At 47.8% G+C, this 25,237-nt stretch overlaps 5 protein-coding genes across 6 annotated transcripts in view; 2 read left to right on the top strand and 3 right to left on the bottom strand.

The window, feature by feature from the left end:
- Positions 1-4,166, top strand: part of LOC140279924 (dachshund homolog 2-like) — a 35,332-nt gene extending 31,166 nt beyond the window's left edge. The window contains exon 12 of the mRNA XM_072375149.1: positions 4,095-4,166. Within this exon, the coding sequence (XP_072231250.1) occupies positions 4,095-4,132 (38 nt within the window). The 3' untranslated portion in view covers positions 4,133-4,166. The remainder of the gene's footprint in view (positions 1-4,094) is intronic.
- Positions 1-15,463, bottom strand: part of ik (IK cytokine) — a 244,856-nt gene extending 229,393 nt beyond the window's left edge. The window contains exons 1-19 of one of the 2 annotated variants that reach the window (XR_011909373.1): positions 15,295-15,463; positions 14,159-14,225; positions 13,982-14,074; positions 13,853-13,912; positions 13,469-13,636; positions 13,271-13,385; positions 12,551-12,621; positions 12,420-12,466; positions 11,616-11,779; positions 9,431-9,539; positions 9,325-9,364; positions 9,069-9,247; positions 8,909-8,992; positions 8,723-8,807; positions 7,853-7,910; positions 7,677-7,765; positions 7,492-7,600; positions 7,383-7,417; positions 7,199-7,284 (exon numbers count right to left, since the gene is read on the bottom strand). Coding sequence is in view for 1 of the 2 variants with exons in the window: in XM_072375150.1 (XP_072231251.1) it covers positions 7,257-7,284; positions 7,383-7,417; positions 7,492-7,600; positions 7,677-7,765; positions 7,853-7,910; positions 8,723-8,807; positions 8,909-8,992; positions 9,069-9,247; positions 9,325-9,364; positions 9,431-9,539; positions 11,616-11,779; positions 12,420-12,466; positions 12,551-12,621; positions 13,271-13,385; positions 13,469-13,636; positions 13,853-13,912; positions 13,982-14,074; positions 14,159-14,225; positions 15,295-15,304 (1,611 nt within the window). In the remaining variant the exon portion in view is untranslated. Of the gene's footprint in view, positions 1-6,985; positions 7,285-7,382; positions 7,418-7,491; positions 7,601-7,676; positions 7,766-7,852; positions 7,911-8,722; positions 8,808-8,908; positions 8,993-9,068; positions 9,248-9,324; positions 9,365-9,430; positions 9,540-11,615; positions 11,780-12,419; positions 12,467-12,550; positions 12,622-13,270; positions 13,386-13,468; positions 13,637-13,852; positions 13,913-13,981; positions 14,075-14,158; positions 14,226-15,294 lie in introns of those variants that run through there. The other variant, XM_072375150.1, reaches the window with a different exon arrangement.
- A 1,294-nt stretch (positions 15,464-16,757) lies between these two features.
- LOC140279367 (uncharacterized) lies at positions 16,758-18,494 on the top strand. Its single transcript, XM_072374479.1, has 2 exons — positions 16,758-16,847; positions 16,989-18,494. Exons 1-2 carry the CDS (start codon positions 16,758-16,760, stop codon positions 18,492-18,494), a joined length of 1,596 nt encoding a protein of 531 aa, XP_072230580.1.
- A 2,956-nt stretch (positions 18,495-21,450) lies between these two features.
- ndufa2 (NADH:ubiquinone oxidoreductase subunit A2) lies at positions 21,451-22,814 on the bottom strand. The gene is made up of 3 exons (XM_072375166.1): positions 22,672-22,814; positions 21,761-21,867; positions 21,451-21,657 (listed from the first exon to the last, which is right to left on the bottom strand). Exons 1-3 carry the CDS (start codon positions 22,773-22,775, stop codon positions 21,566-21,568), a joined length of 303 nt encoding a protein of 100 aa, XP_072231267.1. The 5' UTR covers positions 22,776-22,814; the 3' UTR covers positions 21,451-21,565.
- Positions 22,815-24,153: 1,339 nt separating this feature from the next.
- Positions 24,154-25,237, bottom strand: part of LOC140279918 (A disintegrin and metalloproteinase with thrombospondin motifs 2-like) — a 72,748-nt gene continuing 71,664 nt past the window's right edge. Inside the window, exon 26 of the mRNA XM_072375143.1 lies at positions 24,154-24,854. Coding sequence (XP_072231244.1) covers positions 24,338-24,854 — 517 coding nt within the window. The 3' untranslated portion in view covers positions 24,154-24,337. The remainder of the gene's footprint in view (positions 24,855-25,237) is intronic.

Genomic DNA, 25,237 nt, shown 5'->3' with positions numbered 1-25,237 from the left:
CACAGCCACATTCAACACTTTACTGCAACATCTGCTACCATGGCAACAAACCACAGCCACATTCAACACTTTACTGCAACATCCGCCGCCATGGCAACAAACCACAGCCACATTCAACACTTTACTGCAACATCCGCCACCATGGCAACAAACCACAGCCACATTCAATACTTTACTGCAACATCCGCCGCCATGGCAACAAACCACAGCCACATTCAACACTTTACTGCAACATCCGCCACCATGGCAACAAACCACAGCCACATTCAATACTTTACTGCAACATCCGCCGCCATGGCAACAAACCACAGCCACATTCAACACTTTACTGCAACATCTGCCGCCATGGCAACAAACCACAGCCACATTCAACACTTTACTGCAACATCTGCTGCCATGGCAACAAACCACAGCCACATTCAACACTTTACTGCAACATCCGCCGCCATGGCAACAAACCACAGCCACATTCAACACTTTACTGCAACATCCGCCGCCATGGCAACAAACCACAGCCACATTCAACACTTTACTGCAACATCCGCCGCCATGGCAACAAACCACAGCCACATTCAACACTTTACTGCAACATCCGCCGCCATGGCAACAAACCACAGCCACATTCAACACTTTACTGCAACATCCGCTGCCATGGCAACAAACCACAGCCACATTCAACACTTTACTGCAACATCCGCTGCCATGGCAACAAACCACAGCCACATTCAACACTTTACTGCAACATCTGCTGCCATGGCAACAAACCACAGCCACATTCAACACTTTACTGCAACATCCGCTGCCATGGCAACAAACCACAGCCACATTCAACACTTTACTGCAACATCCGCCGCCATGGCAACAAACCACAGCCACATTCAACACTTTACTGCAACATCCGCTGCCATGGCAACAAACCACAGCCACATTCAACACTTTACTGCAACATCCGCTGCCATGGCAACAAACCACAGCCACATTCAACACTTTACTGCAACATCTGCTGCCATGGCAACAAACCACAGCCACATTCAACACTTTACTGCAACATCCGCCGCCATGGCAACAAACCACAGCCACATTCAACACTTTACTGCAACATCTGCTGCCATGGCAACAAACCACAGCCACATTCAACACTTTACTGCAACATCCGCTGCCATGGCAACAAACCACAGCCACATTCAACACTTTACTGCAACATCTGCTGCCATGGCAACAAACCACAGCCACATTCAACACTTTACTGCAACATCCGCCGCCATGGCAACAAACCACAGCCACATTCAACACTTTACTGCAACATCCGCTGCCATGGCAACAAACCACAGCCACATTCAACACTTTACTGCAACATCTGCCGCCATGGCAACAAACCACAGCCACATTCAACACTTTACTGCAACATCTGCCGCCATGGCAACATCACCACAGCCACATTCAACACTTTACTGCAACATCTGCCGCCATGGCAACAAACCACAGCCACATTCAACACTTTACTGCAACATCTGCCGCCATGGCAACAAACCACAGCCACATTCAACACTTTACTGCAACATCTGCCGCCATGGCAACATCACCACAGCCACATTCAACACTTTACTGCAACATCCGCTGCCATGGCAACAAACCACAGCCACATTCAACACTTTACTGCAACATCCGCCGCCATGGCAACAAACCAAAGCCACATTCAACACTTTACTGCATCATCCGCTGCCATGGCAACAAACCACAGCCACATTCAACACTTTACTGCAACATCTGCTACCATGGCAACAAACCACAGCCACATTCAACACTTTACTGCAACATCCGCTGCCATGGCAACAAACCACAGCCACATTCAACACTTTACTGCAACATCCGCTGCCATGGCAACAAACCACAGCCACATTCAACACTTTGCTGCAACATCCGCTGCCATGGCAACAAACCACAGCCACATTCAACACTTTACTGCAACATCCGCTGCCATGGCAACAAACCACAGCCACATTCAACACTTTACTGCAACATCCGCCGCCATGGCAACAAACCACAGCCACATTCAACACTTTACTGCAACATCCGCTGCCATGGCAACAAACCACAGCCACATTCAACACTTTACTGCAACATCTGCTACCATGGCAACAAACCACAGCCACATTCAACACTTTACTGCAACATCCGCTGCCATGGCAACAAACCACAGCCACATTCAACACTTTACTGCAACATCCGCTGCCATGGCAACAAACCACAGCCACATTCAACACTTTACTGCAACATCTGCTGCCATGGCAACAAACCACAGCCACATTCAACACTTTACTGCAACATCTGCTGCCATGGCAACAAACCACAGCCACATTCAACACTTTACTGCAACATCTGCTGCCATGGCAACAAACCACAGCCACATTCAACACTTTACTGCAACATCTGCTGCCATGGCAACAAACCACAGCCACATTCAACACTTTACTGCAACATCTGCTGCCATGGCAACAAACCACAGCCACATTCAACACTTTACTGCAACATCCGCTGCCATGGCAACAAACCACAGCCACATTCAACACTTTACTGCAACATCCGCTGCCATGGCAACAAACCACAGCCACATTCAACACTTTACTGCAACATCCGCCGCCATGGCAACAAACCACAGCCACATTCAACACTTTACTGCAACATCTGCCGCCATGGCAACAAACCACAGCCACATTCAACACTTTACTGCAACATCCGCCGCCATGGCAACAAACCACAGCCACATTCAACACTTTACTGCAACATCCGCCGCCATGGCAACAAACCACAGCCACATTCAACACTTTACTGCAACATCCGCCGCCATGGCAACAAACCACAGCCACATTCAACACTTTACTGCAACATCTGCCGCCATGGCAACAAACCACAGCCACATTCAACACTTTACTGCAACATCTGCTGCCATGGCAACATCACCACAGCCACATTCAACACTTTACTGCAACATCTGCTGCCATGGCAACAAACCACAGCCACATTCAACACTTTACTGCAACATCTGCTGCCATGGCAACAAACCACAGCCACATTCAACACTTTACTGCAACATCTGCCGCCATGGCAACAAACCACAGCCACATTCAACACTTTACTACAACATCCGCTGCCATGGCAACAAACCACAGCCACATTCAACACTTTACTGCAACATCCGCCGCCATGGCAACAAACCACAGCCACATTCAACACTTTACTGCAACATCCGCCGCCATGGCAACAAACCACAGCCACATTCAACACTTTACTGCAACATCCGCCGCCATGGCAACAAACCACAGCCACATTCAACACTTTACTGCAACATCCGCCGCCATGGCAACAAACCACAGCCACATTCAACACTTTACTGCAACATCTGCCGCCATGGCAACATCACCACAGCCACATTCAACACTTTACTGCAACATCTGCCGCCATGGCAACAAACCACAGCCACATTCAACACTTTACTGCAACATCCGCCGCCATGGCAACAAACCACAGCCACATTCAACACTTTACTGCAACATCCGCCGCCATGGCAACAAACCACAGCCACATTCAACACTTTACTGCAACATCCGCTGCCATGGCAACAAACCACAGCCACATTCAACACTTTACTGCAACATCCGCCGCCATGGCAACAAACCACAGCCACATTCAACACTTTACTGCAACATCCGCCGCCATGGCAACAAACCAAAGCCACATTCAACACTTTACTGCATCATCCGCTGCCATGGCAACAAACCACAGCCACATTCAACACTTTACTGCAACATCTGCTACCATGGCAACAAACCACAGCCACATTCAACACTTTACTGCAACATCCGCTGCCATGGCAACAAACCACAGCCACATTCAACACTTTACTGCAACATCTGCCGCCATGGCAACAAACCACAGCCACATTCAACACTTTACTGCAACATCTGCCGCCATGGCAACACACTGATTGTTGAAGCTTTCTGTTTCCAACTTTATCCCAGAAATATAAAAACATGCAGAATTCTGTTTGTTCTGAAGCAGAAAGTTCGGATCTGAGTTTGATCTTTAATCCGCAGACACCCCAACATTCACCAGGCCTGCTCTGCTCTTCTGAGACCTCACAGCTGCCACTGGAGAGGGGGAGGGACAAAGATGGGGGAGGGACAAAGAGGGGGAGGGACAAAGATGGGGGGGCAAAAGAGGGGGAGGGGCAAAAGAGGGGGAGGGACAAAGATGGGGGGTGCAAAAGAGGGGGAGGGACAAAGATGAGGGAGTAAAAGGAAGGGAGGGACAAAGATGGGGAGAGACAAAGATGGGGGGTGCAAAAGAGGGGGAGGGACAAAGATGAGGGAGTAAAAGGGGGGGAGGGACAAAGATGAGGGAGTAAAAGGGGGGAGGGACAAAGATGGGGGGGCAAAGAGGGGGAGGGACAAAGATGGGGGGTGCAAAAGAGGGGGAGGGACAAAGATGAGGGAGTAAAAGGGGGGGAGGGACAAAGATGAGGGAGTAAAAGGGGGGGAGGGACAAAGATGGGGGGGGCAAAAGAGGGGGAGGGACAAAGATGAGGGAGTAAAAGGGGGGGAGAGACAAAGATGGGGGGAGGGACAAAGATGGGGGGGGCAAAAGAGGGGGAGGGACAAAGATGAGGGAGTAAAGGGGGGGAGGGACAAAGATGAGGGAGTAAAGGGGGGGAGGGACAAAGATGAGGGAGTAAAGGGGGGGAGGGACAAAGATGAGGGAGTAAAAGGAAGGGAGGGACAAAGATGGGGGGGCAAAGAGGGGGAGGGACAAAGATGGGGGGGCAAAAGAGGGGGAGGGACAAAGATGGGGGGGGCAAAAGGGGGGGGAGGGACAAAGATGGGGGGGCAAAAAGGGGGGGAGGGACAAAGATGGGGGGGGCAAAAGAGGGGGAGGGACAAAGATGAGGGAGTAAAAGGAAGGGAGAGACAAAGATGGGGGGCAAAGATGGGGGGAGGGACGAACCTTTTGGTTTAACCTGAAGAATTAAAGGGGGACAGAAGACTCAATCTCCCATCAGCCCCTGCTGTCTGATCAGTTGGGGGTCAGCTGACCTCAGGTGATGTCACACTACAGGACATGTGACATCGGGATGACATCACGACTTTAAAGGGACGTGTTTAACGAGGCAGCTTCGTTATTATTGTTGTTCTTAATCTATATGTGAAAATGTATTGATCAGTTTGGACCAGCGAAAGGAACCTGGTTCCACTCAGAACCAGAACTATAAGAACCCTGCCAGTCTGCTGTAGCTTTACATTTTAAATATTAAACGATCAATGACTGATGATTGATTATGTGTCACATGATCTATTACTTTGCTGTATTGACAAGTTATTGATCAGATTAAATTTGATGCAACAAAGCGATCAATAAACATTCATATTGATTATTCGTGCCTCCGGTCCCTTCTTCTTCCGCAGCGCAGCTTCACATGGCGTTTCCTCCTCATGATGCTGGACACCTGCTGATGGCCTGTCAGTGTGTATTCTGATGTGATGTATGCTAATGTGATGTCATAACACGTTGCCACGGCAACATGAACCTCATCTGCTGAGACCCCCGACCATGACATCATCGTCTAAACAAACTGAACCATAAGCTTCTCTGATTTGATGATTTGATCGGCCAGTCAGCTGTCAGTTCAGTCTCCCGGTCTTGGTTCCCTTGGAGCTGGTTCTGGTCGGACCGGGTCCAGGTCCTCGGACCGGGTCCAGATCCTCGGACTCGGACCGGGTCCAGGTCCTCGGACTCGGACCGGTCTCACTGAAAACTGAACTGGTGGGCACAGAGGAACCAGCTTAATGGTACTGGTTTAACCGGCAGTTAAGCAGTTAGCCAGCCATCACAGCTCCTCACACCAGAACATATTGTCTTCCACAACCACAGGCTGCCCCAGCCTCTCACCAGCTGCACACCGGTCATAGCGGGGGGGGGGGGGGGTACAAACCCTGGTTCAGGGAGGGGGTAATGAAAGTATGGAGGGGGTCAGAGGTGGAGGCAGGACAAGACACACGAGCAGATTCTGCAAACTCTGAAAGTCCTACAATCCCTAAAAATGCCCAAAAGCAGGTGTCCTCTGTACTGGAGCCGGTGGACCCAGCTCTACCAGAGCCTGAACGGGTTTATTTGAGGGTACAGTTGAACTCTTTGGGGACTTCAGGGTCTGATGGATGGAGGTGTGAACGGTGACATTAACCTGCTGCGCTTAAGCCCTGTTTCCACATTAAATGAGCAGCTAACACACCGTGTTCAGAAGCACTGTGGGGCACTCTGATTGGTCAGTGTAAGTCTCTGTGACGAGTGATGACATCACCAGAGAGCGTGCTCAGCTCAACGAAGTAACCGAGGCTCTAAAACAAATCGAAGAACCAGACATCGACTCCTCTTCAGCTCATTTTTCCTGTTAGAGGATCTCATGAAGTTTTTCTGGTTGTAAACTCTGTGATTTCTCACATTTTAGCCAATTTAAAACCAACTAATTTAAGCTAACTTAGAACTGCTTCGACGGGAGAAACGTTCCCTCAGCGGCTCAACGAGGAGCCGACGGGTCGAAAGTTTGGCTGCTGGGAATAAACTGAAGTTTCTTCTTCCGTTAAAACTTAGTGAACCAGGTCAGAAATAAAAACATCAACACATCACAGACAAAAACAGATCTGCTCTTTGATGTTGGTCCGACTGAAACATTCAACTTCCTGTTGGATCTCCCAGTGGGCGGAGCTCTGAGGCCTCATTAGCATGTCGTTAGCCTCCAGCAACGCACAGATCCACATTCATCAGTCCAGCTGTCCATCAGTGCACGTGCACACACACGTGCACGCACACGGTGGTGATGTAGCACAGTAAAACGTCCAGTTTGATCTCTTAATGAGCTGCTTCATTAGTGAAGAAACGGGGCCTTAATGAGAACAACAAACACTAATAAGTGCAAACGTGCTCTGAGCACGCCGCTCAGGCTGCTTATTTACAGGTTAATTAGACCGAAAAACCCTCTGACCCAGTTTCAGCCTGGTTCTGAGTCCTCTGAAGTCTAAGGAACCACGGAAACAAACTGGGATGGGATGGTTTTATTGAGGAATAAAACAACAGGACAACAACGTCGGGTTCTAATCAAGCTAAAATTAAGTTTCAGGGCCTTTCTGCATTAAATGTTAATCAACACACGAGTATCAGCAACTGATCAGTATTGATCATGGGATGGAACAGAAGTGACGGAGTCCTCAGTATTTTGGTCTCTTCACATCGACCCTGGAACACAGAACACACTGATTTAGCGCCCAGTTGTTCCCACTTTACAGAAATACTGCCTTCTGATTGGCTGGCAAACATAAACAGGAAGTAGTTACCCATCAGCCTCCATCTTCTTCCTTTTCTCGATGATCTGAAACAGAGGGAGACCGTCAGTCTTTGAATGCTCGCAGGTTAAAACCTGGTGCTGTTTTGGTTATGTCTCACCGCGCTGATCTTCTTCCACTGTCGGTCCAGCTCCGCCTTCTCGTTCGTCTCCTTGAAGCGTCGCGTCTTCCTGCCCTCAGACATCTTGATGCCGTACTGGAAGGCCGCCCTGCGGGGACAAATCTCTGCATCAGCACGCAGCCTGCTGCCTGTCAGTCTCAGCAGAGGGGGAAGTGAACACCTACTTTGGCAGGGCCTCCTTGTTGTTCATGTAGTCAGAATATTCCTCCTGAGTGTCGAAGTCCCACCGACCCAAAGGACCCTTTTTGTTACCCTTAAAAAGACAGAGTGGGGCTGGTTCATCTCACATGCTCCGATGTCCGAGTTCTGTGCAGCAAAGCATGCTGGGAGTTCGACTTACCTGGTCCATCTTACTGTAGTCCACCTCTTCATCACTGTCCACAGCCAAGTCGTCCATCCTGCTCACACACACAAATCATCAAATTATTCAAAGCATCCTGCGATGGGTCCACCTGAGCCGCAGGGACCTCCTGAGCATCAGGGTCCTCCTGAGCCGCAGGGACCTCCTGAGCTGCAGGTAAGTCCTGAGCTGCAGGTAACTCCTGAGCTGCAGGTAACTCCTGAGACGCAGGGACCACCTGAGCTGCAGGTAACTCCTGAGCTGCAGGTAACTCCTGAGCTGCAGGTAACTCCTGAGCTGCAGGTAACTCCTGAGCTGCAGGTAACTCCTGAGACGCAGGGACCACCTGAGCTGCAGGGTCCACCTGAGCTGCAGGGTCCACCTGAGCTGCAGGGAACTCCTGAGCCGCAGGGACCACCTGAGCCGCAGGGACCACCTGAGCCGCAGGGACCACCTGAGCCGCAGGTAACTCCTGAGCTGCAAGGACCACCTGAGCCGCAGGGACCACCTGAGCCGCAGGGACCACCTGAGCCGCAGGGACCACCTGAGCCGCAGGGACCTCCTGAGCCGCAGGTAACTCCTGAGCTGCAAGGACCACCTGAGCCGCAGGGACCACCTGAGCCGCAGGGACCACCTGAGCCGCAGGGACCACCTGAGCCGCAGGGACCTCCTGAGCCGCAGGTAACTCCTGAGCTGCAGGTAACTCCTGAGCTGCAGGGTCCACCTGAGCTGCAGGGACCACCTGAGCTGCAGGGTCCACCTGAGCTGCAGGGTCCACCTGAGCTGCAGGGACCACCTGAGCTGCAGGGTCCACCTGAGGCCCTCAGATGTTCGCCATAAGGGGACATTGTGTGTCTGTGCAGGTCTTACGTTGCTGGGTAACACTCTGCATAAGAGTTGGATCCTCCAAAGAAATCTCCCAGCTGCTCTTTACTGGAGTCTCTCCGAGAGCCAGTAAACCCAGCAGTTAAGGACAAACCCAGCAGAAACACCACCCCGTACCCCAGCAAAAGCCCTGCTCCCTCCTGAAAGTGTCCAATACTAAAAAAGGATATGGTTCCTGGTTCTGCCATTGGGTGCCTGCAGCTCCAGCAAACTTCTCATTGATCATGTTGATCTGCTCTCTGACTGATCCTGGACCTGAGATGAACATGCTATTGATCAGATCATTACCTGTTAAATGCTGCGGTAACCTAAAAAGGATAAACTGACTTACCTGCTTCCACTTCCATCACCTGGTGCTCTTCCACTCGAGGCTTCTCGAAGTAGCTGTGTCTCCGGCTCTTGCTGTCGTCCTCTCTGTCTCGGTCTCGGTCTCGGTGTCGCTCTTTGTCTTTGGGCGGTTTAGAGGACGTGGTGTTGGACGGGATGTAGTCCCCAATGTCCTCGAAGATGCTGAAAGACAAACGTTACCATGGAGATACTTTCTGACAGAAGGTTCAACGAGAAGAGACAAACTGTGGTAAACTGACCTCAGATCAGCCTCGGGGGCCCTCTTGTCATCCAGTTTACCTGAAACACACACAGATCAGCTCTGATGCCATGAAGACGAGTCCGGAGGACCTAATGTGCGCTCACCTTTGTCCTTCTTCTTCATCTTCTTGTGTCGTGTTCCTTGTCGCAGGTACGACAGGATCTGAGTGAGCTTCGAGATCACGATGTCATTGGTGGTCAGAGTCGTCTGGGCCTGAAAGAACCAAAGAGAAAATCAGCTGGTTCAAGTCGTCTGGGGCAGATCTTACCTCCACAAGTGGGCAGATCTTACCTCCACAAGGGGGCAGATCTTACCTCCACAAGGGGGCCGATCTTACCTCCACAAGGGGGCCGATCCTACCTCCACAAGGGGGCCGATCCTACCTCCACAAGGGGGCCGATCTTACCTCCACAAGGGGGCCGATCCTACCTCCACAAGGGGGCAGATCTTACCTCCACAAGGGGGCAGATCCTACCTCCACAAGGGGGCATATCTTACCTCCACAAGGGGGCCGATCCTACTTCCACAAGGGGGCAGATCTTACCTCCACAAGGGGGCAGATCTTACCTCCACAAGGGGGCAGATCTTACCTCCATAAGGGGCAGATCCTACCTCCATAAGGGGGCAGATCTTACCTCCATAAGGGGCAGATCCTACCTCCATAAGGGGCAGATCCTACCTCCATAAGGGGGCAGATCTTACCTCCACAAGGGGGCATATCTTACCTCCACAAGGGGGCATATCTTACCTCCACAAGGGGGCATATCTTACCTCCACAAGGGGGCAGATCTTACCTCCACAAGGGGGCCGATCCTACCTCCATAAGGGTACAGATCCTACCTCCACAAGGGGGCAGATCTTACCTCCACAAGTGGGCAGATCTTACCTCCACAAGGGGGCCGATCTTACATCCACAAGTGGGCAGATCTTACCTCCACAAGGGGGCCGATCTTACATCCACAAGGGGGCCGATCTTACCTCCACAAGGGGGCAGATCTTACCTCCACAAGGGGGCAGATCCTACCTCCAGAAGGGGGCAGATCTTACCTCCACAAGGGGGCATATCTTACCTCCACAAGGGGGCAGATCTTACCTCCACAAGGGGGCAGATCCTACCTCCAGAAGGGTGCAGATCCTACCTCCATAAGGGGGCAGATCTTACCTCCACAAGGGGGCATATCTTACCTCCACAAGGGGGCAGATCTTACATCCACAAGTGGGCAGATCTTACCTCCACAAGGGGGCCGATCTTACCTCCACAAGGGGGCAGATCTTACCTCCACAAGGGGGCAGATCCTACCTCCAGAAGGGTGCAGATCCTACCTCCATAAGGGGGCAGATCTTACCTCCACAAGGGGGCATATCTTACCTCCACAAGGGGGCAGATCTTACCTCCACAAGGGGGCCGATCCTACCTCCACAAGGGTACAGATCCTACCTCCACAAGGGGGCAGATCTTACCTCCACAAGTGGGCAGATCTTACCTCCACAAGTGGGCAGATCTTACCTCCACAAGTGGGCAGATCTTACCTCCACAAGGGGGCCGATCTTACATCCACAAGGGGGCTGATCTTACCTCCACAAGGGGGCCGATCTTACCTCCACAAGGGGGCCGATCTTACCTCCACAAGGGGGCAGATCCTACCTCCATAAGGGTGCAGATCCTACCTCCACAAGGGGGCCGATCTTACCTCCACAAGGGGGCCGATCTTACCTCCACAAGGGGGCCGATCTTACCTCCACAAGGGGGCCGATCTTACCTCCATAAGGGGGCAGATCCTACCTCCATAAGGGGGCAGATCCTAATTCCATAAGGGGGCAGATCCTACTTCCATACTGTGGCGGACCCTACTTCCATAAGGGGGCAGATCTTACACCCACACTGTGGCAGATCTTACACCCACACTGTGGCAGATCTTACACCCACACTGTGGCAGATCTTACACCCACACTGTGGCAGATCTTACACCCACACTGTGGCAGATCTTACACCCACACTGTGGCAGATCTTACACCCACACTGTGGCAGATCTTACACCCACACTGTGGCAGATCCTACCCCCACACTGTGGCAGATCTTACACCCACACTGTGGCGGACCCTACTTCCATAAGGGGGCATATCCTACCTCCATAAGGGGGCATATCCTAATTCCATAAGGGGGCAGATCCTACCTCCATAAGGGGGCATATCCTAATTCCATAAGGGGGCAGATCCTACCTCCATAAGGGGGCAGATCCTACCTCCATACTGGGGCAGATCTTACACCCACACTGTGGCAGATCTTACCTCCATACTGGGGCAGTCGGCTTTGCTACGGATCAGAGTTGTCGGGATGTCGGTATCTGTGAACTCGTCGTCCAGGTCGACCACGTACGCCATCCTGCCGGGCAGGAAGAGCTCATTCCTCTCATGCACACCTGATCTGAACACCACACGGTAGATGTTCCTGCCTGAGGGGGCAGAAGAAGTGCATTAAACTCCATTTTAATCCAGCAGGACCTCCTTTGGGCCATAGAGTCGTCTGACAAACCTCAGTGTCGGGTTCATTTCTGATTTGTTTTACAGGTAATTCTCTGATGATACGTAGAGACTTCTGGCTTTAAATGGACAGGCTACTCTCTTTTAATCTTTAACCAACAAGCCAGCTGCCTGAGATCATCCGGGGGGGAACAGAAAACTCTGTCTTCTCTCCTGAATCCATTCTAAAACTCACTTTTTACCATCTTATCCATCAGCTGTAGCTGACTGTTGCCTCCCTGAACCACTCTGTCTGAGTCCCATCAGGGAATAAAACACCTGCTGGGGGTCAGCTGCTGAACCCGACCGGACCAACTGAGTCACAGCGCTGAGTTAGCTGCAGCTGGGACCAGGCAGTGTGCTTCCTGCTTCAGGAACATGTTCCTGCTCTGAGCTTTCAAACAGAGACAGTTTTTAAGAATTAAAGCCACCTTTAGCTTCCATCTAAACATTCTGAGCTGCTTTTTCTTTGTTGAGCAGCTCATGGCTTCATGTTTCATTCCCTCCGTTTATCGCAGCCTGTCTTTAGAAGCAGAACGCCTGATCAGAAGCGACCGGTTCATCCGGACTCACCCAGACGAGTCTTGAACTCGATCTTCTCCTCCGGCTCCACGTCTTTCCTGACAGACAGAGCGAGTTATTGGTTAGATTTCATCAGCAGCTTCAACAGTGGCCTTTGTTAAAAAGGAAACATGGTTTCATACTTGGCCTCTTTCTGCACCTTCTCCATCATGTCTTCTTCTTCTTTCTCCTTGCTGGTGATCTCAGCTCTCACCTGTAACACACAGAGGTACAGGTTTGGTCCCTGTAAGCCCCGCCCCCCCCATATATGCACACTTATACCTAAAGTGAGGATCCATGTGAACTCAAACCATGATTCTGCTTTTTTCAACAAAAACAAAAGTAAAAGATGGTTTTTTTCGCAGGATTTTCAACCATGAAACAATTTAGACGGATTTTAAAGTTCTTAGAGAATAAATAAAAGAAGGTGAACCACATTATGAGGCTAAAGGGCGGAGCTGAAAACCCGCTCTGGGAGGGACACGGCGCCTGATGTCTGGATGCTTCCTTAGTGGCTGTCCGGTTTGAAGCAGAAACAGATCCACACCTGTAGGGCTGCACCCTCGCCACAGGAAGTCTCTGCATTGGCATTTATTTCGCTCCGTCGTGTTAACGGCATCTTTAACCGCTAATAAAGCGGCGACTGTTAAGCTCCGCCCACTTGTTGTATGTCACGCAATTAATTAGGAAGGTGATCAGAGGCGCCAAGAAAAATCTGAGTGACCACATGTGGATCTCCATAAATTAGAGCATCCCAACCGGACAGAACCTGACAGAACCGGACAGGACAGAACCGAACAGAATCGGACAGAACAGAACCGGGCAGAACAGAACCTGACAGGACCGGACAGAACAGAACTGACCTTCTGCAGCAGAGCGAAGTCCAGACCTTTCACCAAGTGAGTGTGCTCCATGTCACCTCCCAGAAACTTGGACTCCTGGATGAGCTGCCGCCGTTTCTCTGCCGCCGACTTATCTCTGAAAAACAAACGCCGACATCAGCAGGAAACGGGCGCCGTCAGTCGTCTCTTTGACCAGAGAACTCTGAGGCCGGCACTCACGCCTCGGCGGTGGGTCCGACGGCTCGGTAGTTGGCGGTGGTGCTGATCAGCTCCGTCTCCTCGTAGTCTTTGTTGACGCCGTCTCGTCTCTCTCGTGCTCGGTCGCGGTACTTCTCGGCCAGCTCCCGTTCTCGCTCCATCTCCTGCTGACGCAGCTTTGCGTAGTAACTGCAACCGGATCAATCATGGATCAATCATGGATCAATCATGGTTCAATGACCAGAGACAGTATCGGACCGCACCGAGGCAGTTCTGCAGAACCGAGCTGCAGACCGACACACGCCTTGGTCACAGATGCTTTACCGGGTCAAACTAAACCATAAAGACACCACATTCCTCTACGCTACAGATCAGGTGCGCCCTGAATCATGTGACCTCACTGACCTCTTCTTCTTCCTCCTCCTCGCCGCAGGATCCTCATCCTCATTGTAGTCCCTCGGCATTCTGGGAAGTAGACAAACATTCATTATACCAGCTGACATGAAGCAAACAAACGTCTGTCTCGTGACTCACTCATGGTGTCTGGACTTGGTGGGCGGAGCCGTGGAGGGCGCCGCCCGTGGCGTCATCAGGAGCTTCCTGAAGTCATCGTTGGTCAGTTTGGACCTGAGGAGACGAACAGAACAAAGTTCTGACTGATCTAAAACAGATTCCTCACTGATCACAATAAAATGTGTGTGTGTAACTCACTGAGCCGCTGATCTGTGGTCGTCCACCTCGTGGCCCTCAGGGGCCAAAGGGTTGGAGTAACTCTCAGCTGTGACAGACAGAATGAGTGTCAGTGAGCAGACAGACAGCAGGGGGCGCCACACCTTAACAACCCCTGTGGGAACTGAACTCTCAGTGATTCATTGCTTTCTGATCAATAACTGAAGCTTTTATTGGACAAAAAGAAACCTTAAAATCAACAAAGACACTCTGACAGATTATTGAACGGCTGAAGGCACAGCAGAGGAGACAGAACTTTATTGATCCCTGGATCTGATCATGTCGATCAGCTGCTCGGCTGCAGCCAACATTATTCGTCTGATGCATTAATCACATCTCTGTTAGCATCAGTGAACAAGCCTCCTGATTCTCATTAAAATGCTGCCTTTCTGCTAAGATGCTGTAGCATTGGGTGTGTGTGGGGGGGGGTTAGGGGTCTGTACAGGCCTTGAAATAAAAATACTTCGGTGTTAAAACCTGTCAGAATAATTAATGTTTTACTGAAACTGAGCTGTACATTTATAAACTGTTCAATTCATTTAAAAGCACAGTTCAGGCTGCATATTTTAACTTGGTTTTTCATCTGGACCGGGTCTGAACATCAGAGCAGTGAAACTGAATCCTGCCTCCGGATGGGAGCTGGGACGGGCTGGATGGGAGAATACATCATAGTTCCTCACTTTAGTATTTTATCTGAACAACGACCTTCAGCCTCGTTACAGGAACTCAGTAAAAAAATGTTCATTTATTTTCTAGATTACTCAGTAAGCCGATCTGAAGAGCGAACCGCCCTTTAGCTCTAATGAGAATGATAACCAACCGTCTCCGTCGTGTTTTAACCGACGAGCAGATCAGTTTCAAACCGGCGGTGAAGTGAACGAAGTTCGGTGTAACGATACGGAGCTAAGCTAGCTCTGCGCGCTTAGCCTTCAGCACGCTTAGCCTCTATCATTAAGTTGAGAAACCTTTTTAAGGGAGGACGGACTCATCAGTAGCGCTCACATAAACAACGATGTCGAATATTCAACTTTGCAGCAGAATAGTTCTTATGTTTTATCAGATTTGTACTGAATCTGCTCACGGACTGCTAGCATGCTAACACATCAGCTAACACTCACTCTCAGGCATCTCGGCTGAACGCTGCTTCCCTCCTGCGGGCTGAGGAGACTGAAACCACGTCAGAAGGAGAATCTACAGCTCGGTATGTTTGTGTTGATCTGCACCCCGGTTTGCTCTTTGCTTCTCTTCTCTGTCGTGTTTATCTGGGACTCTGCGACGTCACTTCCGCTTAATTTAGAGCTCAAACAGCTCGACAGCGCCGCAGACGCCCTGCAGACGAGTCAACGAACTGCACCTTAAAGCCAGAAACCAGAAGAAAAAGTGTTTAAAACACGTGGAAACCAGAAGAAAAGTGTTTGAAACACGTGGAAACAAGAAGAAAATGTGTTTAAAACACGTGGAAACAAGAAGAAAATGTGTTTAAAAGATGTGGAAACAAGAAGAAAAAGTGTTTAAAAGATGTGGAAACAAGAAGAAAATGTGTTTAAAAGATGTGGAAACCAGAAGAAAAAGTGTTTAAAAGATGTGGAAACAAGAAGAAAATGTGTTTAAAAGATGTGGAAATGATTTAGATTAAATTGATTTGTCATGTCCTGCGCTTTTAACCCACCCAGGTCGGCACCTGTTGAACACACGCATGCGCAGGGTCACTCACTCATGGAGACAGATGCCACACCCTGGAGCAGTGGGCAGCCAATCACAGCACCCAGGGAGCACGGTGCCTTGCTCAAGGGCAGCTCGGCCGCGGCAAGGAGGTGAACTGACACTCCTCCAGCTGTCAGTTTCACCAGTCTTTGAGTGCCGAGAGTAGGAATCGAACCACCAACCTCCCAGTTATTGGACTGAGCCACCGCTGTGTGGACAGATTAAAACCGTTCAATTGTTGTGACAAATAAACACAATTTAACACATCATTTCATTAATTATTATTCTACAAAGTGTGAAATATTTATACCAAAATGAACCAAATGTGCCTGCAAATCATATTTAGATTACATTAATATTTAATATTACACAGTCAGCTGAGATCTTAAAATGCCAAAGAAATATGTGGAAATGAAAGTAGTTTGAAACACTTTGTGAGATAATCATGTGATTGATCTGTACCTTTCAATGGGACGACAGCGCCTCCTGCAGGCCACCAGAGTCTCTGCAGCGCCTCCTGCTGAAGGATCTCCAGGACCAGCTGGAGGTTCTGCTGCTTCCAACAGACACTCATAACATGGGCTGTTACATAAACCAAAGCTGAGCAACAAGGTTATAAAACAGCCTCATTTTAAATGGAAACATCTGTGAACACCAGAAGACTGAATCACAGCAGAGGCACTGATCCTTCAAAATTTTGTATATATATATATATATATATGGGGGGTTACATTAAAGTTTAATGTTCCTTTTCAGTACATTAAACTTTTCAGTTCTTATCGACTCAGGTCCCAACTAATAAACTTGTTGTTTCTACACATTTGACCTAAAAAGCCTAAAATTCACAGAAATCATCTGTGGGTCTCAGAGAGCTGAAATGTCTTCAAGCTCATCCTCTGATTCCTCTGGTTCCTCTGATTCCTCTGATTCCTCTGGTTCCTCTGATTCCTCTGATTCCTCTGGTTCCTCTGATTCCTCTGGTTCCTTTGATTCCTCTGGTTCCTCTGATTCCTCTGATTCCTCCGATTCCTCTGATTCCTCTGATTCCTCTGGTTCCTCTGATTCCTCTGGTTCCTCTGATTCCTCTGATTCCTTTGATTCCTCTGATTCCTCTGATTCCTCTGATTCCTTTGATTCCTCTGATTCCTCTGATTCCTCTGGTTCCTCTGGTTCCTCTGATTCCTCTGGTTCCTCTGATTCCTCTGATTCCTTTGATTCCTCTGATTCCTCTGATTCCTCTGGTTCCTCTGGTTCCTCTGATTCCTCTGGTTCCTCTGGTTCCTCTGATTCCTCTGATTCCTTTGATTCCTCTGGTTCCTCTGATTCCTCTGGTTCCTCTGGTTCCTCTGATTCCTCTGATTCCTCTGGTTCCTCTGGTTCCTCTGATTCCTCTGATTCCTCTGATTCCTCTGATTCCTCCGATTCCTCCGATTCCTCTGGTTCCTCTGATTCCTCTGATTCCTCCGATTCCTCCGGTTCCTCTGATTCCTCTGATTCCTTTGATTCCTCTGGTTCCTCTGATTCCTCTGGTTCCTCTGATTCCTCTGGTTCCTCTGGTTCCTCTGATTCCTCTGATTCCTTTGATTCCTCTGATTCCTCTGATTCCTCTGGTTCCTCTGATTCCTCCGATTACTCCGATTCCTCTGGTTCCTCTGATTCCTCTGATTCCTCCGATTCCTCTGATTCCTCTGATTCCTCTGGTTCCTCTGATTCCTCTGATTCCTTTGATTCCTCCGATTCCTCCGGTTCCTCTGATTCCTCTGATTCCTCTGGTTCCTCTGATTCCTCTGATTCCTCTGGTTCCTCTGATTCCTCTGATTCCTCTGATTCCTTTGATTCCTCCGATTCCTCCGATTCCTCCGGTTCCTCTGATTCCTCCGATTCCTCCGATTCCTCCGGTTCCTCTGATTCCTCTGATTCCTCTGGTTCCTCTGATTCCTCTGGTTCCTCTGGTTCCTCTGATTCCTCTGATTCCTTTGATTCCTCTGATTCCTTTGATTCCTCTGATTCCTCTGGTTCCTCTGGTTCCTCTGATTCCTCTGATTCCTCTGATTCCTCTGGTTCCTCTGATTCCTCTGGTTCCTCTGATTCCTCTGATTCCTTTGATTCCTCTGATTCCTCTGATTCCTCTGGTTCCTCTGATTCCTCTGATTCCTCTGATTCCTCCGATTACTCCGGTTCCTCCGATTCCTCTGATTCCTCCGATTCCTCTGATTCCTCTGATTCCTTTGATTCCTCTGATTCCTCTGATTCCTCTGATTCCTCTGATTCCTTTGATTCCTCAGATTCCTCCGATTCCTCCGGTTCCTCCGATTCCTCCGATTCCTCTGATTCCTCTGATTCCTCTGGTTCCTCTGATTCCTCCGATTCCTCCGGTTCCTCTGATTCCTCTGATTCCTCTGGTTCCTCCGATTCCTCTGATTCCTTTGATTCCTCTGATTCCTCTGATTCCTCTGATTCCTTTGATTCCTCTGATTCCTCTGATTCCTCTGATTCCTTTGATTCCTCTGATTCCTCTGATTCCTCTGATTCCTTTGATTCCTCTGATTCCTCTGATTCCTCTGGTTCCTCTGATTTCTGGTCAGTTCAGGACTTTACGAGCTCTGACAGATGAGGTGGAAAACTGATGATCTGGTCCAGCTGCACCTGGCTGGAAAGTTCCAGGCAGCAGATGATCGTTCTCTTCTTGGAGCAGAAGAACAAGCAGACAAAGAAGGGATCTGAGGGACTTTGAGAAGGGCCAAACTGGTGTGTAAACATCACATCGTATCGTGCGAGATGTTCCAGGTCTGCAGGGGTCAGAACCAACCAAAATTGGGTTAGTTCATTGGACACAGAACTGGAGCAATGGAAAAAGGTGGCCTGATTTCATGAATCGGGTTTCCTCTGATATCGTGAGGAAAACCCGGTCCATGTGTGGTGCTTATCAGTAAAGACACGGCACCAGGACTCACTACAGGAAGATGGGGATCCAGCAAAGGCTCTGTGATATAAATATTACCTGGGAGTTTACCTGGGAAACCTCAGGTTCTGCTGGCCAGATGTTACTCTAAACATACACACCTGATCAGTGCTACTGACCGAGGAAACCGCCAAAGTCCGGTTCCTGAACCGTTTTAAATCCTCTTATTGAACCGTTTTAAATCCAGTTCCTGAACTATTTTAAATCCAGTTCCTGAACTATTTTAAATCCGGTTCCTGAACCGTTTTAAATCCAGTTCCTGAACCGTTTTAAATCCAGTTCCTGAACCATTTTAAATCCAGTTCCTGAACCATTTTAAATCACGTTCCTGAACCGTTTTAAATCCAGTTCCTGAACTATTTTAAATCCGGTTCCTGAACCGTTTTAAATCCAGTTCCTGAACCGTTTTAAATCCAGTTCCTGAACCATTTTAAATCCAGTTCCTGAACCATTTTAAATCACGTTCCTGAACCGTTTTAAATCCAGTTCCTGAACTATTTTAAATCCAGTTCCTGGACCGTTTTAAATCCAGTTCCTGAACCGTTTTAAATTCAGTTCATGAACCGTTTTAAATCCAGTTCCTGAACTAATTTAAATCCAGTTCCTGAACCGTTTTAAATTCAGTTCATGAACCGTTTTAAATCCAGTTCCTGAACTAATTTAAATCCAGTTCCTAAACCATTTTAAATCCAGTTCCTGAACCGTTTTAAATCCAGTTCCTGAACCGTTTTAAATCCAGTTCCCGAACCGTTTTAAATCCAGTTCCTGAACTATTTTAAATCCAGTTCCTGAACTATTTTAAATCCAGTTCCCGAACCGTTTTAAATCCAGTTCCTGAACTATTTTAAATCCAGTTCCTGAACTATTTTAAATCCAGTTCCTGAACCATTTTAAATTCAGTTCCCGAACCGTTTTAAATCCTGTTCCTGAACCGTTTCAAATACGGTTCCTGAACCGTTTTACATGCTGTTATTGAACCGTTTTAAATCCAGTTCCTGAACTATTATACATGCTGTTATTGAACCGTTTTAAATCCAGTTCCTGAACCGTTTCAAATACGGTTCCTGAACCGTTTTACATGCTGTTATTGAACCGTTTTAAATCCAGTTCCTGAACTATTATACATGCTGTTATTGAACCGTTTTAAATACGGTTCCTGAACCGTTTCAAATACGGTTCCTGAACCATTTTACATGCTGTTATTGAACCGTTTCAAATACGGTTCCTGAACCGTTTTACATGCTGTTATTGAACCGTTTTAAAAACAGTTCCTGAACCGTTTTACATGCTGTTATTGAACCTTTTAAATACGGTTCCTGAACCGTTTTAAATACGGTTCCTGAACCGTTTTACATGCTGTTATTGAACCGTTTCAAATACGGTTCCTGAACCGTTTTACATGCTGTTATTGAACCGTTTTAAAAACGGTTCCTGAACCGTTTTACATGCTGTTATTGAACCTTTTAAATACGGTTACTGAACCATTTTAAATCCTGTTATTGAACTTTTTAAAATCCGGTTCCTGAACCATTTTAAATATGGTTCCTGAACCGTTTTACATGCTGTTATTGAACTGTTTTAAATACGGTTCCTGAACCGTTTTACATGCTGTTATTGAACCGTTTTAAATACGGTTCCTGAACCGTTTTACATGCTGTTATTGAACCGTTTTAAATCCTGTTCCTGAACCGTTTTACATGCTGTTATTGAACCGTTTTAAATCCAGTTCCTGAACTATTATACATGCTGTTATTGAACCGTTTTAAATACGGTTCCTGAACCGTTTCAAATACGGTTCCTGAACCATTTTACATGCTGTTATTGAACCGTTTCAAATACGGTTCCTGAACCGTTTTACATGCTGTTATTGAACCGTTTTAAAAACAGTTCCTGAACCGTTTTACATGCTGTTATTGAACCTTTTAAATACGGTTCCTGAACCGTTTTACATGCTGTTATTGAACCGTTTCAAATACGGTTCCTGAACCGTTTTACATGCTGTTATTGAACCGTTTTAAAAACGGTTCCTGAACCGTTTTACATGCTGTTATTGAACCTTTTAAAATCCGGTTCCTGAACCATTTTAAATATGGTTCCTGAACCGTTTTACATGCTGTTATTGAACTGTTTTAAATCTGGTTACTGAACCATTTTAAATCCTGTTATTGAACTTTTTAAAATCCGGTTCCTGAACCATTTTACATGCTGTTATTGAACTGTTTTAAATCCAGTTCCTGAACCATTTTAAATACGGTTCCTGAACCGTTTTACATGCTGTTATTGAACCGTTTTAAATCTGGTTACTGAACCATTTTAAATCCTGTTATTGAACTGTTTTGAATCCAGTTCCTGAACCATTTTAAATCCTCTTATTGAACCGTTTTAAATCCAGTTCCTGAACCATTTTAAATCCTGTTATTGAACCGTTTTGAATCCAGTTCTTGAACCATTTTACATGCTGTTATTGAATTGTTTTAAATCTAATTTCTGAACCATTTAACATCCTTTTAGTGAACCCTTTTAATCCAGTTCCTGAACCTGTTTTAAATAGGTGTAAATCCCAGTTGGGGTAAGGGGAATCTGAGCCAATCAGTGAATAGATACAGTGTGAGGTCACAATATTCAGCTTTATTCATATCAACACATTTACAGAAGACGAACTGATGAAGGAATCTGCCGAGTCAGACATGGAGCCAATTGGAACCAGGCTCGGGGGGCCGGTTCTAAGCTTTGGACTGAGCCAGAGTCTGCAGAACGCCAGCCACCTGATCAGCTGACATGTTTTCCACGGAGACGCTCCTCTCTTTCCCGAAATCTGAACAAACAGCAGCAGCAGAATGAGTCCGATGCAGGCGGCGCCATCTGTTGATAACAATCTGCATCACAGTTTCAGCTCTGCAGAGAGCCGCCGGACTCACCGTATCTGGCCCAGAGCCGGGCCTGGACTCCAGAACACTCTCGGATCAGGATGGGGAAGCCCGGGTTGGCCATCTTCAGGGTCACATAGTTCTGTTCCACAAAGTCTCTGAAACACAGCAGAGACACAAGGTCACAGACAACAGAGCAGGACGCTGCTCAGAAGATGTTCTGATCCGATTCAACCTCTGAGGGCAGAAACCACTTCACACACAGCGAATTATCTGCAACACAAACTGATTTTAACTCAGTCCGAAGCAAAGCTCCGAGTCTGAGACTAAACATCCACCTTCAGAACGGCCACATCTTCCTTTTCTGCAGTTAAAACCATTCATTTCCACCTTAAACGTGCAAAAACATCAGAAAGGGTTTATTCCTTTAGACTCAGGCGAGAACACAGAGAAATACAGACAAGGAATAAGTAGATCAATGTGATATAAAAGGTAAATAGCACAGATATTTAATATAGCCCAATTAAAGAAAACCGAGCAGTAAAATAAAATAAATGAACGCAGTTTAAAATCAAAGCAAAAATACGGAGTCATTCATACATTTTTCACATTTAGTTTCAGTAGAATTTATCACCAAATAAACGTCTTTATTTCGGATTGAAAGGCAGTTTCAGTCCTTCAGAGGCTCAGATGTGAACATCCCTGTACAAATGCTTCCAGGAAGAACTCTAGCCCGGTTCTGGTTCTGTCCTGGTCTGATTCTATTCTATTATTTTGGTTCTGTTCCTGTTCCTGTTCTGGTTCTGGTTCTGGTTCCACTTCCAGCCTCTCGGAGCCGCAGTTAGCCGCAGTTAGCCGCTAGCTCCCCGGGTCGCTCTCTGGATCCTCCCGGATCTTTACCCCTTGTCTCGGTATAAAACGGGCCACCTGTTCCCGCTTCTCGCCACCAGCCCGCAGCTCACCTGGCACCTTTGCTGGCCCCGGAGGTCTGGCAGAGGTGGAGACGGATCTCACGAAGGTTTTTACCCAAACTGGAGCCCAGACTCCTCACTGCGGCGGCCGCCATCTTACCTTCTTGTTGACCGTCAAGGACGAGCCGTGGGTTAATGCAACCCGCAGTTTGGGCTGCCAGGTGTCTTATGGGTTAGAGTATCCCCGGGTCTGTCCTCACAGGCGCGGACTGTCCACAGAAAAAAACACTGCTTGTTTTTTTTAATAGTAATTTATTATGATTACTATTTAATTGTTTTATCTACTGATTATTTTGGTGATGAAGACTCTCAGTCATGCAGGTGATGGTAATCATAGGAGCTTGTATAAGGGCAACTGGACTTCTTCTTGGATCTTGAAAATGTTTCATCAGGAAAACTTCTTCCTTATTCAAGCTCTTATGTTCACTGATTGTTTTATTGGCATAAAATCACGTCTTTATGGCCTTGAATCCTTGAATAATAATGTAACTGAAAGTCTAGTACCTGAGCACTGCACTCAGTGTACATTAAGAGGATACTTACACAAAATATTATCTCATACTTTTATAGAATTCTTTTAATTTAAATCTTCCATCCATCTTCTTTACCCGCTTAATCCGTCGGTCGGGTCGTGGGGGGCTGGAGCGGGGTCACCTGGACAGGTCACCATCACTCCTAACAACAGTTTAGGGTTAGTTAACCAGTTAACCAGTTAACCTAAGATGCATGTCTTTGGACTAATATGAATTTCATTTGATGTATTCATAATGATCATGGAGTGTTTTTGTTTTAGTTCCCATTTCCAGAATGAAGTCTTTATATTGAAATAAAGCCAAAATGTTGGCAATAAGGTTGAAAATAACAGTAGGACTGAGCACAGGTGTAACCACCGATACCCTTGAATTTGTCCTTTAGCATCTAATTCAGCTTGAATAAATGTGGCCACATCTCCAGGTTTCTCCTTCTGAACATAAAGTGATTTAAACATTAAAGCTTAAAGTCTTTATGTGCTGAAGAGAGATAATTTCCTCTGAACTAAAGCCGATTCTTAACTACTTCATTTATGCAAAGCATTCTGTGTGCTGATGCTGGTTCAATGTAATCTTAGTTATTTGACTTCATTTTTTAGACTTTATGTCCTGATTTGTTGAAGGCGCTGATGACAGAAACTCCTTTTATTTAAACCCAAACACAGAGAACAGAAGCAGCAGAATATGAGCCGTGGCATGAAATGATCTGACAATGAATGATTAAAAACCAGGAATACATTTAAATGTGTGTATATATATGTACAAAATCAGCCGTGAAAGGGTGAATATCTCTGCTCAGCACAACCGGATCCAGAACTGATGGATCCGACACGCTCCAGGTGCGCTGAAGCTGGATGGGAGTACCACAGGGCACCTGGCGGGGCTGTCACAGTATGAACCAGACATGTTCGGGAGTCATACGGACAGCAGCAGCTGGTGAGACTTTGCTTTATTTAGAAACAGGATAATTCGGTACAAATATCATAAATGTGTGAACCTGATCAGAACTGGAGATTTCTGAAGCTCAGGTCTTTGGTTCCGGGTTCACAAACTTTGCGTTAAAGCTCAGGAGCCCTTTCACCAGTGTCTGTGTCTCGCTGCGAGTTCGTTAGCAGAGAGTGAGAGGCTCAGTCCGTCCGGCTCGCTCTGGTCCTGTTCAACCTGCTCAGGAGCTCCTGCAGTCGTTTCTCTTTCAGGAGCTGCTGGATGCGTTTGTTCTGCGTTCGCTCGCGCAGCGGCGGCATCCGCGGCACAAAGTAGTTCTGCTGAACTCTGACCCCATCGCCTACCATCCCCACGATCCTGTACTGGACCTCATCCACAGAGTTATTCTCCTTCTTCGAGAGCAGGATCGGAGACGATGCCGGTTCCGGTTCTGTCAGAGAGATTTTACCTGGGAGGCTCCGCCCTTCTGATGCTGTTGCATTGATGATGTCATCAACACCAGCTGATGATGTGGTGGGGAACTCTGGAGTAGAGGACGTCTGGAGGGGCGCTGGCGTTTGAGTAACAGTTACCATGGGAACAGTAACCAGCGGCATCTTGGGAGTTTTCCTCTGAAATACGTGTGGTGGAGCAGTTTTTCTGGGACGCCATGTTGTCGTAGCAGTACCAGGATGTGGAATAGTACCAGGAGGTGGAATAGTACCAGGATGTGGAACAGTACCAGGATGTGGAATAGTACCAGGATGTGGAATAGTATCAGGAGGTGGAATAGTACCAGGATGTGGAACAGTACCAGGATGTGGAATAGTCCCAGGATGTGGAATAGTACCAGGATGTGGAATAGTCCCAGGATGTGGAATAGTACCACGAGGTGGAATAGTACCAGGATGTGGAATAGTCCCAGGATGTGGAATAGTACCACGAGGTGGAATAGTCCCAGGATGTGGAATAGTACCACGAGGTGGAATAGTACCAGGATGTGGAATAGTACCAGGATGTGGAATAGTACCAGGAGGTGGAACAGTACCAGGATGTGGAATAGTACCAGGATGTGGAACAGTACCAGGAGGGGGAATAGTACC

This window comes from Leuresthes tenuis, unplaced genomic scaffold, assembly GCF_036924035.1.
Source record: "Leuresthes tenuis unplaced genomic scaffold, fLeuTen1.0.hap1 SCAF_21, whole genome shotgun sequence".
Classification (NCBI taxonomy): Eukaryota; Metazoa; Chordata; class Actinopteri; order Atheriniformes; family Atherinopsidae; genus Leuresthes; species Leuresthes tenuis.
Note: the sequence above shows the minus strand (reverse complement) of the source record. Positions and strands in the feature narration are given on the sequence as shown.